The sequence below is a fragment of the Bidens hawaiensis genome, unplaced genomic scaffold (genome assembly GCF_021521415.1).
Source record: "Bidens hawaiensis isolate Kalapana, Puna unplaced genomic scaffold, B.hawaiensis_p1.1 tig00011830_1, whole genome shotgun sequence".
Taxonomy (NCBI): Eukaryota; Viridiplantae; Streptophyta; class Magnoliopsida; order Asterales; family Asteraceae; genus Bidens; species Bidens hawaiensis.
The window spans coordinates 40,474-54,609 of record NW_027491942.1 but is presented as its reverse complement, the minus strand read 5'-3'; the positions used below and the strand labels follow the sequence as shown (position 1 = coordinate 54,609).

General features: G+C 33.9%; 2 protein-coding genes across 2 annotated transcripts; both read left to right on the top strand.

The window, feature by feature from the left end:
* Nucleotides 1-891: 891 nt before the first annotated feature.
* Nucleotides 892-4,674, top strand: LOC143539212 (uncharacterized). Its single transcript, XM_077032592.1, has 2 exons — nucleotides 892-1,351; nucleotides 4,601-4,674. The coding sequence occupies exons 1-2, from the start codon at nucleotides 892-894 to the stop codon at nucleotides 4,672-4,674; spliced, it is 534 nt and encodes a 177-aa protein (XP_076888707.1).
* A 2,588-nt stretch (nucleotides 4,675-7,262) lies between these two features.
* LOC143539229 (transcription factor bHLH18-like) lies at nucleotides 7,263-12,255 on the top strand. The gene is made up of 4 exons (XM_077032601.1): nucleotides 7,263-7,964; nucleotides 9,656-10,147; nucleotides 10,497-10,883; nucleotides 11,932-12,255. Exons 1-4 carry the CDS (start codon nucleotides 7,836-7,838, stop codon nucleotides 12,004-12,006), a joined length of 1,083 nt encoding a protein of 360 aa, XP_076888716.1. The 5' UTR covers nucleotides 7,263-7,835; the 3' UTR covers nucleotides 12,007-12,255.
* Nucleotides 12,256-14,136: the final 1,881 nt, after the last annotated feature.

Here is a 14,136-nt window from a genome sequence, read left to right as displayed (position 1 = left end):
TGATATTGTGATTGCTTGCTTTATTATAATAGGTTATAATACCACCGACCTAATACCAAATATAATAAAATAAATTTTAATTAACCAATTATGTTTAACGTTATTTAATTTCTAAAGACTTATAACTTAATAGATTTTCTATTAACCTAAAATTGGTTAGTCATATCGCGATAAACTTAGTTTTAATATGTTATATGAAACTAAGTGTCCTGAGAAATGAAAGAGTTCATCATGTTGTCCCGATTAATAAAGTAAAACTGGACTTTTACTTTATTCAGTAAATTCTAAAATTAATCCCAATTTTAAAATCAATAGTTTATGTCATCCTATTATAAGCCACACTTAAGGCATACTGCGAAATTTTAAGTGTTTGGAGCTACATCACCGCACTTGTTTTCTAGCCTATCCCTTCAAAGTGAAAGGGTTTCGTTGACACATCCGGCCCTTTCACACATGTCTGTACTAGGGCGACTATAACTTTACTCTTCTGTTACGTGCTACAGCTGTCTGAAGACTAAAGTGGGCATAGATGAGGATAAACGTATCTACTTAGGCAATTGTTGTCTTAATAGGCCTCATAACCGAGAGTTGTGCTTTATTCACAATTGGCAATCATTGTCAGTCTGCCTAACCACTTACTAATGTTGTGTGCTACAGCTGTCATTACTAACTAGAAGCCAGATTCTCAAGTCCGTATTTTATTAATGTTAATTGGGTCATTAATAATAAGATTATAACATCGAAATTATTAGTTAAAATTACTTTTGCTTATTTAAACAAATGTCAACTGATAATAACTCCTCATTCACCCTCAAGACTATTTTTGAGAAAGAAAAACTGAACGGCACTTATTTTCTTGAAAGACACCGCAATTTGAGACTCGTTCTCAACATGGAAAAGAAGCTCTATGTTCTCGATGGACCGGTTCCATTAGAGCCTGAAAACAATACAATTGCTGGCAGAAAGGTTCTTGAGAAGCATAACGACGACCCTACTAAATTCGCTTGCATTATACTAGACACCATGTCATCTGAGCTTGTTAAGGGCTTGGAAGATCTTGGTGCCTATGAAATGATTGAGCAACTCAAGGGCATGTTTCAGAAACAAGTCCGCCAAGAACGTTTCGACACAATGAAACAACTTATAAGCTACAAAATGGAACGGCGATCCCTTGTCAGTGCGCATGTCGTCAAGATGAACGGGTACATCGACCAACTGAAGAAACTTTATTGGCCCATGTCAGATGAAATGGCAGCGGACTTCATCTTAAACTCTCTCCCCGGCTCTTACGACCAGTGCGTAATGAATTTCAATATGAATGCATGGGTGAGGACAGTGTCGGAGCTTCATGGTATGCTCAAGACTGCTGAGATGAACATTCCTACTAAAACTAATCAAGTTCTGATGTTTCGATATGCTGGTGTCAAGAAACCTAAACCCAAGAACCGGGGTTATAACGGTAAAGGCAATAAGAAGGTTACTGTTGCTTCCAGGCATGCCACCAACACTAACAAAAGTGTTGCAAAGGTACCACCGCCGCCTCCTGAGGAGCGCTAGTGCTAAAGGTGCAACAAGATGGGGCACTGGATGCATAACTGTCCCGAACATCTAGCTGAGCTAGCAAAGAAGATGGCTAATGGTGAAGGCTCCTCTAAAGGTATTTCCATATATGATTGAACTTTTCACTGTTTCTAGCAACACATGGGTATTTGATACCGGATGTGGTTACCACGTCGCTAATGTCTTGTAGGAGCCTGAACTGGAAGAAATTGAAACAAGACAGCATGGAACTCATCGTTGGTGACGAGAAGAGAGTCCCAGTTCTTGCAACTGACACATATCATTTTGCTTGTCCGTCTGGCCTCGTAGTTACTTTGAATAACTGTTTGTTTGCTCATGGTTTGACCAGAAACATTATTTCAGTTTCTTTACTTTTTGAACAAGGATTTAAGTACGTTTTTAATGGTATTGCTATTTCTACCTACTTGAATGATGCCTTTTATTTTGAGGCTAAACCTCGAAATGGTATTTATGAGATTGATGTTCAAATTAATAGTAATGTATTTAATCTTTCTAAACGTATCAAATCTGGCATCAATGATACGTTTCTATGGCATTGCCGACTTGCTCACATAAGCAAGGAACGAGTTAAAATACTCCAATCCAAATGGATTCTTGAATCCACAGGACCAGACTCTTTTGACGACTGTGAGTCTTGCTTAGCTGGCAAACTCGCCAAGGACTCCTTCACTCATAAAATTGAAGGAGCAAAAGATATGTTAGGACTCATACATACTGATGTGTGCGGCCCTTTCAGAACCATGTCTAGAAACCATGAAACACAAACATGATACATACTGATGTGTGCGGCCCTTTCAGAACCATTCTTTTATTAACGATTATAGTCGATATACTTATGTGTATCTTATGAAACACAAACATGAAACTTTTGAAAAGTTCAAAGAGTTTCAAAACGAAATGGAAAACCTACTCGGAAAAACTATTATAATACTTCGATCAGATCGAGATGGAGAGTATCTCAGCTCAGAGTTCATCAATCATCTAAAAGAGCGTAGAATTGTTTCACAGCTCACTCCACCCGGCACACCCCAACATAATGGCATGAGCAAGAGGAGAAATCAAACCATGCTAAACATGGTCCGATCGATGATGTGTAGAACTAACTTGTGACAACCCACTTGTTATTTCATTAGGATCATAGTTAGAAAAATTATCAGAGTTATAAAAATACCATGATTGTTATTTCATAAACTGGGAATAAAACCCATTTTTATACAAACATAAGTTTATATGGATAAATCCTAATTTACAAAACACATTTCTTTATTTTTGTGACAACCCACTTATTTAAGCTGGAAGCCCGCAAACATCATTCATTTATCATTAACAAGTCACCTGAAACATGTTTAAAAGGATTTGATCAGCAGGAATACTGATAAGTACATTCATTTATGAATGACACATTTTACAGTTACAACATTAAGATGTTTTTACAAATTACCGATTACCGAAACATCTGCCTACTTACAAATCACAGTTACAACATTTTACAATTACACATTTATAGTTACACATTTAAAAACATCTGCCTACTTACAAATTAGCGAAAGGTCTATGTCACTCGACCGTATCTTTGATTATGATCATACTACTTATTGGTTAACACTTGTCCAATAAGTAATGTGTTATAGCCTAGTAGGCAAGTCTTGTATACAGAACCCCACAATACCAATAGTAATCATCTCGTACGTCTATGGAGACTTAATCATTGTAATGTAATTAAAATGCTTTGAAAATATATTTAAAAAGTATTTGGAATATCTGTCATGAGTTTAATAAGTTTTAAAATCATCATGATAGAATTAAAAAATCAGTTGTTTCATGCAAATGTGAGTGTACAAAGACTCAAATGTCTCACCTTGCAAGTTTACAATTAAAGCGCGCATCCTGGTATTAAGAACCTAGGTTAAACACAATGTAGTATATCTAAGTTAGTATAAACCCATAATCATAACGATAATCACGAGATTAGAAACTTTACACAATGGCACAATGTCTTACATTGTTTAGGTAGAGCCTTTGGATTCACATATAGAAGTTTCTTTCGATCGGAGAGGTATCGTTACGACTACCCGGGTATTATACCAACATTCTTATATATAAGAAAACTGAGAGAGAAAATTGGATATGGGACAAAGAGTGAAGGCTAGATTTTAACCCCATTTATACTTGAAATTGGGTCCGTTCGCGTAGCGCGAACCAACACAAACAAACACTTCGTGTAGCGCAAAGTATACGTATGGTTGTCAAGTCAGCCCTAACTAGGCCACATGGCAGACAACGTGTCACTTTTGCGTAACTATGACGTTATGTAGCGCGAAGGATTACTTAAGTGATCTTCGCGTAGAGCGAAGAACAAAAGTTTTTCCGGATATCTATAAGACTTCGTGTAGCGTGAAGGGGCTTGAGTTTACTTCTTCGCGTAGCGCGAAGGAACAAATTTTGAAAAACACTAACGCGACTCGTAGCGATGCGAAGTGCAAAGTGTGCCATCAAAGCGCCCGCATAGCGCGAAGAACAAAAGTTTTTCCGGAAAACTATAAGACTTTGCGTAGCGCGAAAGGGCTTGAGTTTACTTCTTCGCGTAGCGGGAAGGAACAAATTTTCAAAAACACTAAGGAGACTCGCAGCGATGCGAAGTGCAAAGTGTGTCATCAAAGCGCGCGAGCCTGGGCGCGTGCTTCGCACTTTCCGCTAGGCCCACTGGGTATGATTTGTCTTATAAGATTATTATCATATGAGCTCTTTTTCTTATAAAGAGCTTACTAGTTTATAATTTAGCGATGTGGAAAAATAACTCACTTTCTTATTTATACCATGGTGGAAGCATTACATTTTCTTTCCTTCACCAATGTAGGGTGAAACTCATTTGTTTTATTTTTTCTTTTGCTTGTTTTATGGTTTATTGTATTGTACACTTAGTTGCAGTTCGTTAATTTTATATATTAAAGGAACGATTAATTTGGAGTAGAGTTCAAGAGGGAGATTATAAGTGAATTAAAAGAATTTTGTGATGTAGATTATGCAGGTGATCTGAGCACTGACCACTGGTTACGTGTTAATGATTGGAACCAGTGTTGTTTCGTTTGTTAATAGAAGGTAGCCAACTGTGCATTATCTACTACCAATGCAGGCGACCAAGTTGCAGTTGTAGCAACTCAAGGCATTTTATGGTTAGTCCGACTTTTGGATAGATTTAGAACAAGGTTTGTATAGTACTGGGGCGGGGTTATCCCACTGAAGAACTAACTGGCATCCACAAAGTTTGAAGTTTCTACGTTATGTCTATGGTACCCCAGCTACGAAGATTGTTAACATTTCTGCTCTTGTTTAACGAAGTTTTGAATGTTTAAGAATTATGATGCATGTGTAAACCTAACCCTCAAGACACCCCGTTTTTGGTGAGTTTCAAATTTAGGATTCTTCAAAAGCTAATTTAGTAATTTTTATACTAGAAGCTAGGAAAACAAACTCATGCGTAGAAGGAGTTCAAAACCAACAAAAAGTAATTGGAAAACGGTGGATAAACCTAATATGAATGACACTAATTAAATCGAACTGAAATGGCGGCTTGTCCATGATGAGTCAAAATGACCCGAACCCACCTAATATGATTGACGCTAAATTGAATTGTACTGGAGGGTTGTCCATGATGAGTCAAAATGACCCGAACCCGCTTTAAAACTACTCGCATTGGCAAACCATCATTGGTTTGTCATACTATTTAGAATAAAAAAATATTAAAAAACATTGAATTGATGGCAAACTAGTTTGTTCTAGCAAGCTAGTTTGCAACTCATATTGGTGTCACATGTCACCATATGAGTGGGTAAATTTTTAATTTCTTTTTCTTTATTCTTTAACAATTATTTGTTTTATGTCTAATTTTGAGTTTTGTTAATAACTTTTAATAATTACGTTTTTATAAAAATTTAAACGCACAGTCTTGTTCAATTTCTTTTGTGAGCGTACATATATAAATTTTATTATAAAATGAGTTAGTTAAAAAAATTAATATAAAATTAACATTACTTATTTAAATATGTGTTATGAATATAGTATTTTTAATATAAAACCATTATTTTTTATATTTCTAGCCATTTAGAAAAACAATTATAAATTATATTTATTGAAAAATTAATAATGAACGTTGGGTTGCTAATGAGTGTGGAAAGTTTGAGTTTGATTGAATTGGATATATGGAAGAGAGAGAAATTAGTTTTATAATAAAAGATTGGTTTGGGTTGGTTTGTGAATATGGATGGCCTAATAAACGAAAAATATCCTAGTTTCAGTTGGCTGCAAATTACTGTATAGTATATTATATATTTAAACAGAAAATGAAAAGTTGACATAGACTTAGGTGTGCCTTTTGTTCTTTTTGTTATATTGTATCAAAATTATATAGGAGACGGTCTAGACAAATGCATATCCTTTATGCTGACTGCATAAATGAAATATTTAAAAGATCAATCAATCATGCCCAGTAAAATCCCACCGACAGCAAAGCTATAAGTAGGGTCTGGGGAGGGTGGGATGTAGGCACACCGTACCTCTATCCAAAGGAATAAAGAGGTGGCTTCCAGAGAGACCCTCGGCTCTAAGAACATGCGTATGAAGCAAAATAAAGGAAAATAAAGCAAAATAAAGGAAATCAAATTTTAACAGTTATATAAAAACTACTAGTAATTATAATAATATTAATATTAATATTAATATTAATATTATTATATAATATTAATAATAAGATCACAGTTTAACAGCTATATAAAAGCTAATAATAATAATAATAATAATAATAATAATAATATATGCAAGGGAAATACCATTATGGTATGTGGACTAAATAAGTTAAGTCTAAGCCCTAAGGTATTCAATTCTCTCTAAAAATCCTTAACTTTAATTCTACTTCTCCACGAATTCCTATCCTCAACCATGTCCTCGGAGAGGTTTAGGTCTATCAAATCATGCCTAATCCTCTCATCCCAAGTCAATTTCGGTCGTCCTCTACCCCTCCTCCCCTCTATAGTAATGTTTTCTACGGATCTAACAGGATTCGTCGTCTGTCTTCTCTTTACATGTATATATAAATATATGTATATATATACAGAGAGAAAAAGGTGTTAATATATATATGTATATATATAAATATTTAAAAGATAATATATATATATATATATATGTATATATATACAGAGAGAAAAAGGTGTTAATACACATGAGAATCTTTTGAATTAGGCACAAAAGATTACAAAGATAAAGATCATATATAAACTATGAATATAAATACAAAACCTGAGGGGGCTCGCGGTTCTTCTAGCTTGGAAACATTTGTGTTATTACTTATAAATGCATGCCATTGAAATCGCAGTAGCTGCATACTTGAGAAGCAATCTGGAGTAGAGGAAGAGATCTACAGTCTTTGTTAAGGTTTTTAATTTAATATCCTTTCTCATCCACTTTTCCATTATTTATTTTTTTAAAATATTTGCTTGTTGATGAAAGAACATATCATATTGCTTTTTTAAACAAAATAATAAACCAAATACACTTTTGAAATCCCCAAGACTTCTGCTAATAGTATCTGTAAGGCTCTCATATTCTAATTAATTTGTTTCTTAAATAGATCAAACTATGGTTTCTGGATTTTTTTGGCAGAACCCTAATTTCTATAAAAGAAGTTTAATCAATCATATTGTTAATAAACCATATTGAATCCACCCTCAAATCATGCAGGTCTCCATGCCGGAGCTGATGTTGTTTTACATATATATTTTATAAATTTCGTTTTACTTTTGCTGAAACTCATGATTTTTAGATTTTGTTGGACGTACAGCAAAAAGAATTGTTATCAAATTGTGAAATCCACACCATTTTGCTCTTAGATTAGTTTTGATTTATTGGATCGAAAATTAGGAAAATTTGTGGAAATATGTCTAATTAAATTAGCTTTATTTTGAGCAAATATGATTCATGATATGTTTGCTGTATTATATATGCTGTTTTTAAGGGGATTGAATAAGTTACTTCTATCTGCAAGATCTTACAATTTTCAAACATAATTTGCCATTTCATTTGGAAGTGATCAGTACTTGTTTTTGTCAAAGGATTTAATGAAATCAGAATATATAAGATTCCCACATCCGCTTCAATAGGAAGCATACTGCGTAGTTCGTTATTGTTCTTTTTAAATACCGAAATGTGATCCAGATTCTTAAAAGTAACCAAGTAAGTCGGTTTATCTATTTGAATATATGAATCTGAAGCGTTTTGCAATGTTGCAGGTCCTTAAGCATTGTTGTATGCAGTATACATTGAGCAATTCGTACAAGTTAAATGCACTTATAATGGATAACCCATTCATGGCATGGCTGCCAGAGCTGGTAAGAATTACTAGATTTTGATCTTGTAATGACCAGTACAATATCGTTTTCAAAGCTACTTGTAGTTTAATATGATTTCCTTGCTTGATTAAGCATCATATACCAAACATTCTTTTTTTGTTAAGGAGCCCAGCATATAATTTGTGAGTTGAATAAAGCAAGTATGAATTAATAAGGCTCTTTATCTTGAGGACAAATTTTAGTGAATGGTATCCAAGTTTCTCAAGAGTTAAAATTTGTTTTTTTTTTCTATAGAGTTACTAAAGTTGCAATCTTATTAAGTGTTTTTTCTATAAAAGTTATTATAATAAAATAAGTGACAAAAACAGAACATATATGAATCTTGATAACTATTTAGTACATTTTGTTTCAATTTAACTTAAATTAATAAATTATGAAACTTGCTTATTATTTAGTGAATTTCTCCGCTCATTGAACTTCAAGTTAATTGGGAAAATAATCACTAAATAACAGCTACAAATCTACAATTCATATAAGTTTCATTTATTCACTACATTTGAAACACATGATAAAATTTGAGTGACTTAAATCAATATTTCTTTTTTTCAATCAGGAAATTAAACCTATAGGAGATTATGTTTAGAGGTATTAAGTTCTATTGTTAAGGCTCCATGTTGCTTAATTAAGAAGGTAGAAAATTATAATAAACTGATCGGCAAAAAGAAATAAGAATATAGTTAGGATACACACGACTTTCATCTGAGAAAACCCATGCAAAAAGAATATCCTATATATAGAATTTTAGGTATTTAATATTTCATTAGAATCAAATTAAGTCTTTGACAACGTTATCATATTTCTTCCTGTTGTTCTCTTCTTCTGGAAGTATAATACGAACAAATGTACAATGAAATGACTATCAAAATCAGTTGTATAAAAAGACAACTTATATGCATATTCCATTAAAACACACAAAAGATATGCATAAAACCAAAGGAATAACTTTAATTAAAAAAATCTGACTACTAAACTACATTTAATCGAAACAAAGATTATGTTGGGTACGTAGTTAAAAGGAAGTAAGTAAACAATGACCCACAAAAGGTAAGAATACGAAAGCTGAAGTTGTGTTCTCAACGAGGTTTTTTTTTTTACTAGCCAACTGCAATTGGTTGCCAGGGGACTTTAAAGGGTAGATATCACCCGTATACAATCCATCTTAACCGACTTCGAATCCCCTTACAAACTGCTACGCTCATGCAGGCCTAGCTTGCATCAAAGCAAAATTACTTTGTATCAAATTTATAAATATCCTGGTCAGCCACATACATTTGTCTTTGATTTGAGCAAATTGTAGAAGTAGGAAATTTGCTTCAGATCATTTCTTTATTTAATTTTAATGAATTCATGCTGAAACCAATATAAAAATTCCTTTTGTCAAATAGAAAAATCAGAACTTCATATTTTCTGAACAGTGAAAAAAGTTCATAAGCAGAATACAAAATTTCTTAACTGGTACGTATTTACAAATTAACTCATGAAAACCATGGGTTACACGAGCAATTAGATATGATTGCTTTATGATCATTACCACTGGATTTAATTATGGAACCCTAATCAAAATAACAAAAGTTATTATTAGAGCACATAACCTATGGCTATATCATGCACTATTGATATTTTTGTTAATTAATATATACGTTCTCAAATTGATCAACTTGACATGATAGGAAATGGAAGAGTCAAGACAAATCTTAAAACATCAACAAGCACATCCCCGTTATAATAACTCAGTGGATTCTTTTTCTTCTGAAAGTTTCAAAGGTTATCCAAATTTGGTCACAGGACACCAGTCTATTCATTTAACGACAAACAATGGTGATGCAGACAAGCAACAAGATCATAAGGCAAATAAGATTAGCCATGGTTTGCCATCTAGTACTTTCACGATATCTTTTGGAAACCCTACACCACAAGAGAATATTGACCAGTTTCAACTCTATGGAAGATCAAACCTTAAGCACCAAGATGGCTTGACGCCTAAAGAGGAGACGATCGAGAGTCTTAACAAATTGCTTGGTTCATTTAGTAGTACCAAGTTTTGGAGTACACGAAGAAATTATAGGCAAGCTCAAGAGCATGTCTTGGCGGAGAGGAAGAGAAGGGAGAAGTTGGCTGAACGCTTCGTTTCTTTGTCTGCTCTCCTTCCAGGACTTAAAAAGGTACTAACATACATTGCACTTAATAGTTTTAACATTAAAATCACTTTATAGCACCTCTAATTACGATTCAAACCCGCTCAGGATCTTGTACCATCTGTACAGTGTTTAGAATCCGCCATTTCATGATTACAAATGACGGATCACCCAGAAACCAGAAACAAAAATTCTCTCCTAGAAACAATTTGCTCTCTTCTTTTCTTCTCCATTTGGGAAAAGAAAAATTCATCTATACATATGATCACCTAAGTTGGCATTAATTAATGTGGTATAATTGGTAAAGATATATAGCTTTATATTTCAACTACAGAATGCCCACAGTTTTAAATTTTTCTAATTAATTGTCATATAGATGGATAAGGCTACGGTGTTAGAAGATACATGTAACTATATTATACAACTTCAAACCCGGGTGAAGGAACTAGAAGATACGTGTGTCAAGGGAAAAGATATTATTCAGGAATCAGCTGTTATCCTAGCTGGGAAAAACAAGTTTTGTGGCCGTCATGAAGACGTTGCATCTTCTTCCGATGACGCAAATTATTTACCTAGTAGCAGTTGTAGTCCTGAGATCAAAGCAAGAATTTTGGGAAGCAAAATATTAGTGAGAATCTACAGCATGAAAAGTTCCTCATTAGTATTGAAAACCTTAACTGAGATGGAGAAACTTCATATTACCATCACTTGTTTCAGTGTTGTTCCTTTCAACACTGCTCATCTGGTTGCCATCACTGCTCAGGTATGTTAGTCTATAGAAGTGATAGATTTAGATGAACATGTTATTATAATTATGTGATTTGTTATTTAATTTAAAATTAAAATAACTTCTACTAATGTTATTATACATGCTCGTACGTATTTTGTTATTTCGTAATTAAATTTTCAAAATGCGTATAACTAATTTATGTCATATAATAAGTGGAATATGATAATCCTTTACTTCAGTATGTTAAACATGTATGTATTTGAATATAGTTTATTGTCCTTATTAACATTATATAAAAAACTATCTTAAGTTCATTACAAGTAATTAGTTTAGTTATGAAGAATTAGTGTAAATAGAACTCAATTAGTTGAAATGTAATGATAACTATAATGAGTCGTTCGGTCCAATCTCTAACGGTCATTTGAAAACGATGTAAACTTAGATTTTCATTGACATATGTATAGCAGACCACCCTCTTGCATCTGATGCATGGTTGCAAAAGGGGTTTGTTATACACATGCTAGAGACAATATAATGCTACCTCATTTTCAAATGACTATTTGGTGTCAAATGACTATTTGGGGTTGCATCAAACTGTTGTTTGAAGAGTAAAGCTAGCATCATACCCCCCCCACCCCACCCCACCCCACCCCACCCCACCCATCCTTAAATGGCCGTTTGAGTTTCTCGTCAAACGGCTGTTCGAGTTTGAGGGTAGCATAATATTAGTAGTGCCTTTCAAGCATTTATCCATTAAAGAATATTTATAAAAGTTGGTATGACATCTCATAGTTACTAAGAACATATGAATACATATGGTTTTCTTAAGACCGTTGCTGAGATTAAGATAGACAAAGCTAAATGATCGAATAGTGACTCATAGAATCTTCTACTTAATTACTACTCCTAAACTACACCAAGAGAATAATATGCCCATTTTAATTTACCACCTAGCCAAACTAGAATGACACAACATTTAGTATATACATTCAATAATAACTTCCTTGATTATCATTTTGCAAGAAAGAAATTTGATTTATTAGAAGATGTTTAGTACTATTTGCCTCTTTTGTGCATGCAGGTGAGTGATGAGATGGTCATAACAGCAAAATATCTTGTGAAATGCTTGCAATCAGCCCTTCGAGATTCCGATTGATATTCTACTTGAGTTAAAGATCGGACAGGTGCGAAAATGTGATGATACACAACCTACTTATTCCATCATTTGTCAAATATAATTAATATTGTCTCATTTCGAAATGGGTTTTCTGTATTAGTTTAGCAGTAGCAAGATTTTGATGCATTTGACTTTCAAAAGGTAAATTACTATATAGATTCGAAACGAAAGTTGAATCGGACCATTAACTAAATAGCGTGCTGAAGATTGATAAATGTTTTTATATATGTGTGTATGCATGTGTGTCACAATTAGAATTTGAAATCCAAGAGGTGACTAATGTAGTAATGTGTAATTGTTGTACACTCGAAACATAAGGCTTCATGTACAATGCTTTTTGGCTTATAATTTTAATCGGATTTATACTGTTAGTTGTGAGTTGTGTTGTATTCTTTGAAGTACGTGTGGGTTATAAACTGGACCTGGGTTATATTTGCTAAAAGGATCCGGGTAGGTCAACCCAAACCGAATGCAAGAATGAGCTTGACCATCTCATTAAACTATTTGGGAGGTTACTGATGGAGGCCCAAGTATTGAAGAGTGTGTCATGTTATATTTGGAGGTTTGTAATCATGCTTCCAAAGGTATGTGGCCCACAAAAACGAGTATAACTTGGCCTACGAATCTCCGTTTCAAGCCCACGACCAATCAAATCGAAGCTTGAGGCGAGGAGCACGTTGTGGCAAACAGCCTACGGCGGTTTTTCCCCTGTCCGAAGCCCAAAAAACGCCTCCTAAATAAAGTAATGAGCTTTTTTATGTTTTTTCGGCAGTTTTTACATTTTTATTTTTTGGTTTGTGTTTGGCCCATGGTCTTTTTTTCACAAATAAAGTTATGGCCTTTTTCGTCAGTTTTTACGTCTCCTACGGCGGTTTTTCCCCGTTTCGAATTTGAAAGTCTATTTATATGATGCTGATGTAATGTGAATGGACATACTTGAATTTTATCAATAAATATTTTTCTCTTCATTTTTCTTGACCTTTGAATGGGATTTGGAAGTTGAGAAGTTCATCACGGGCACTCACAAAATCAACGTGATTCGATCTTCGTTATCGTTTTACCGCTGCATCAGTTACTCAATTTCTAGCTAGCAAGTAGTTATGGCATATATGGCTACAGGGGCGGATCTAGGTAGTTGGGTGCGGGTTCATGGGAACCCACTGAGTTTCGGATTTTACATAAAACGCCTATATAAAATATGAGAGTGAACCCACATATAAATTATGAGTGAAACCATAAGCAAAGTTGAACCATGGTCTAGTGGTAAACTCCTTGCTTTGTCATTGTGAGAACCTAGGTTCTATTCCCACTTCTAGCAGTTTCTTTTATTTTTTTATTATTGGTTACTTAATCATTGTTGTTTGTTCCTTGCTATGTTATGCTTGGCTCAAGTTCAAATGGTGACATTCACTTGATTATCTAAAATATGTTTTCTTTGCACAAAATTATGTAACTCTTGTCGACTAAAATCAACACATTCACTTGATTATCTAAAATATGTTTTCTTTACACAAAATTATATAAACTCTTGTCAACTAAAATCAACACAGTTTGAATTGCTATATGTAGCAATTGGTACTTATATGAATCATCTGATTGCTATGCATTACATTGCATAAGATAAGAAAGTGAGATATGCTAGCATTTCTAAAAGAATTTTTGGTCATTATTTGAGAAAACAAAGATGATTTTAGTAAAATCTCAATCTTGATGCATTGAATGACCTGAACCGTCTAACCGACTCGAACCATCGAAGCGATCCGAACGGTCGGAACGACCCGAATCCTATGATCGACCCGAGCAGTGAACACGTTGAAAAAATTTCCTAGATCCGCCACTGTATGGCTAGCTTAGTCAAAGTCATGGAAATAAGTTTCAAGTTATGAGGCAGCGGAGAACAAGTTACATTTTCCTGTTACCTCCACATCTATCTATCATTTATAACATTCCTGTTTTTCTTTAGTATAAATAGAAGCAAGTACTAGATGATTAGTATCTATCTAGATTCTAGAGAAAGGGTAGATTAAGTATCCTCTAATTTGAGCAATGTGATTTCAAGTTAATTTGAAGCTCAATTGAGCATTGATTCACTTCATCCTGACTAGTTTC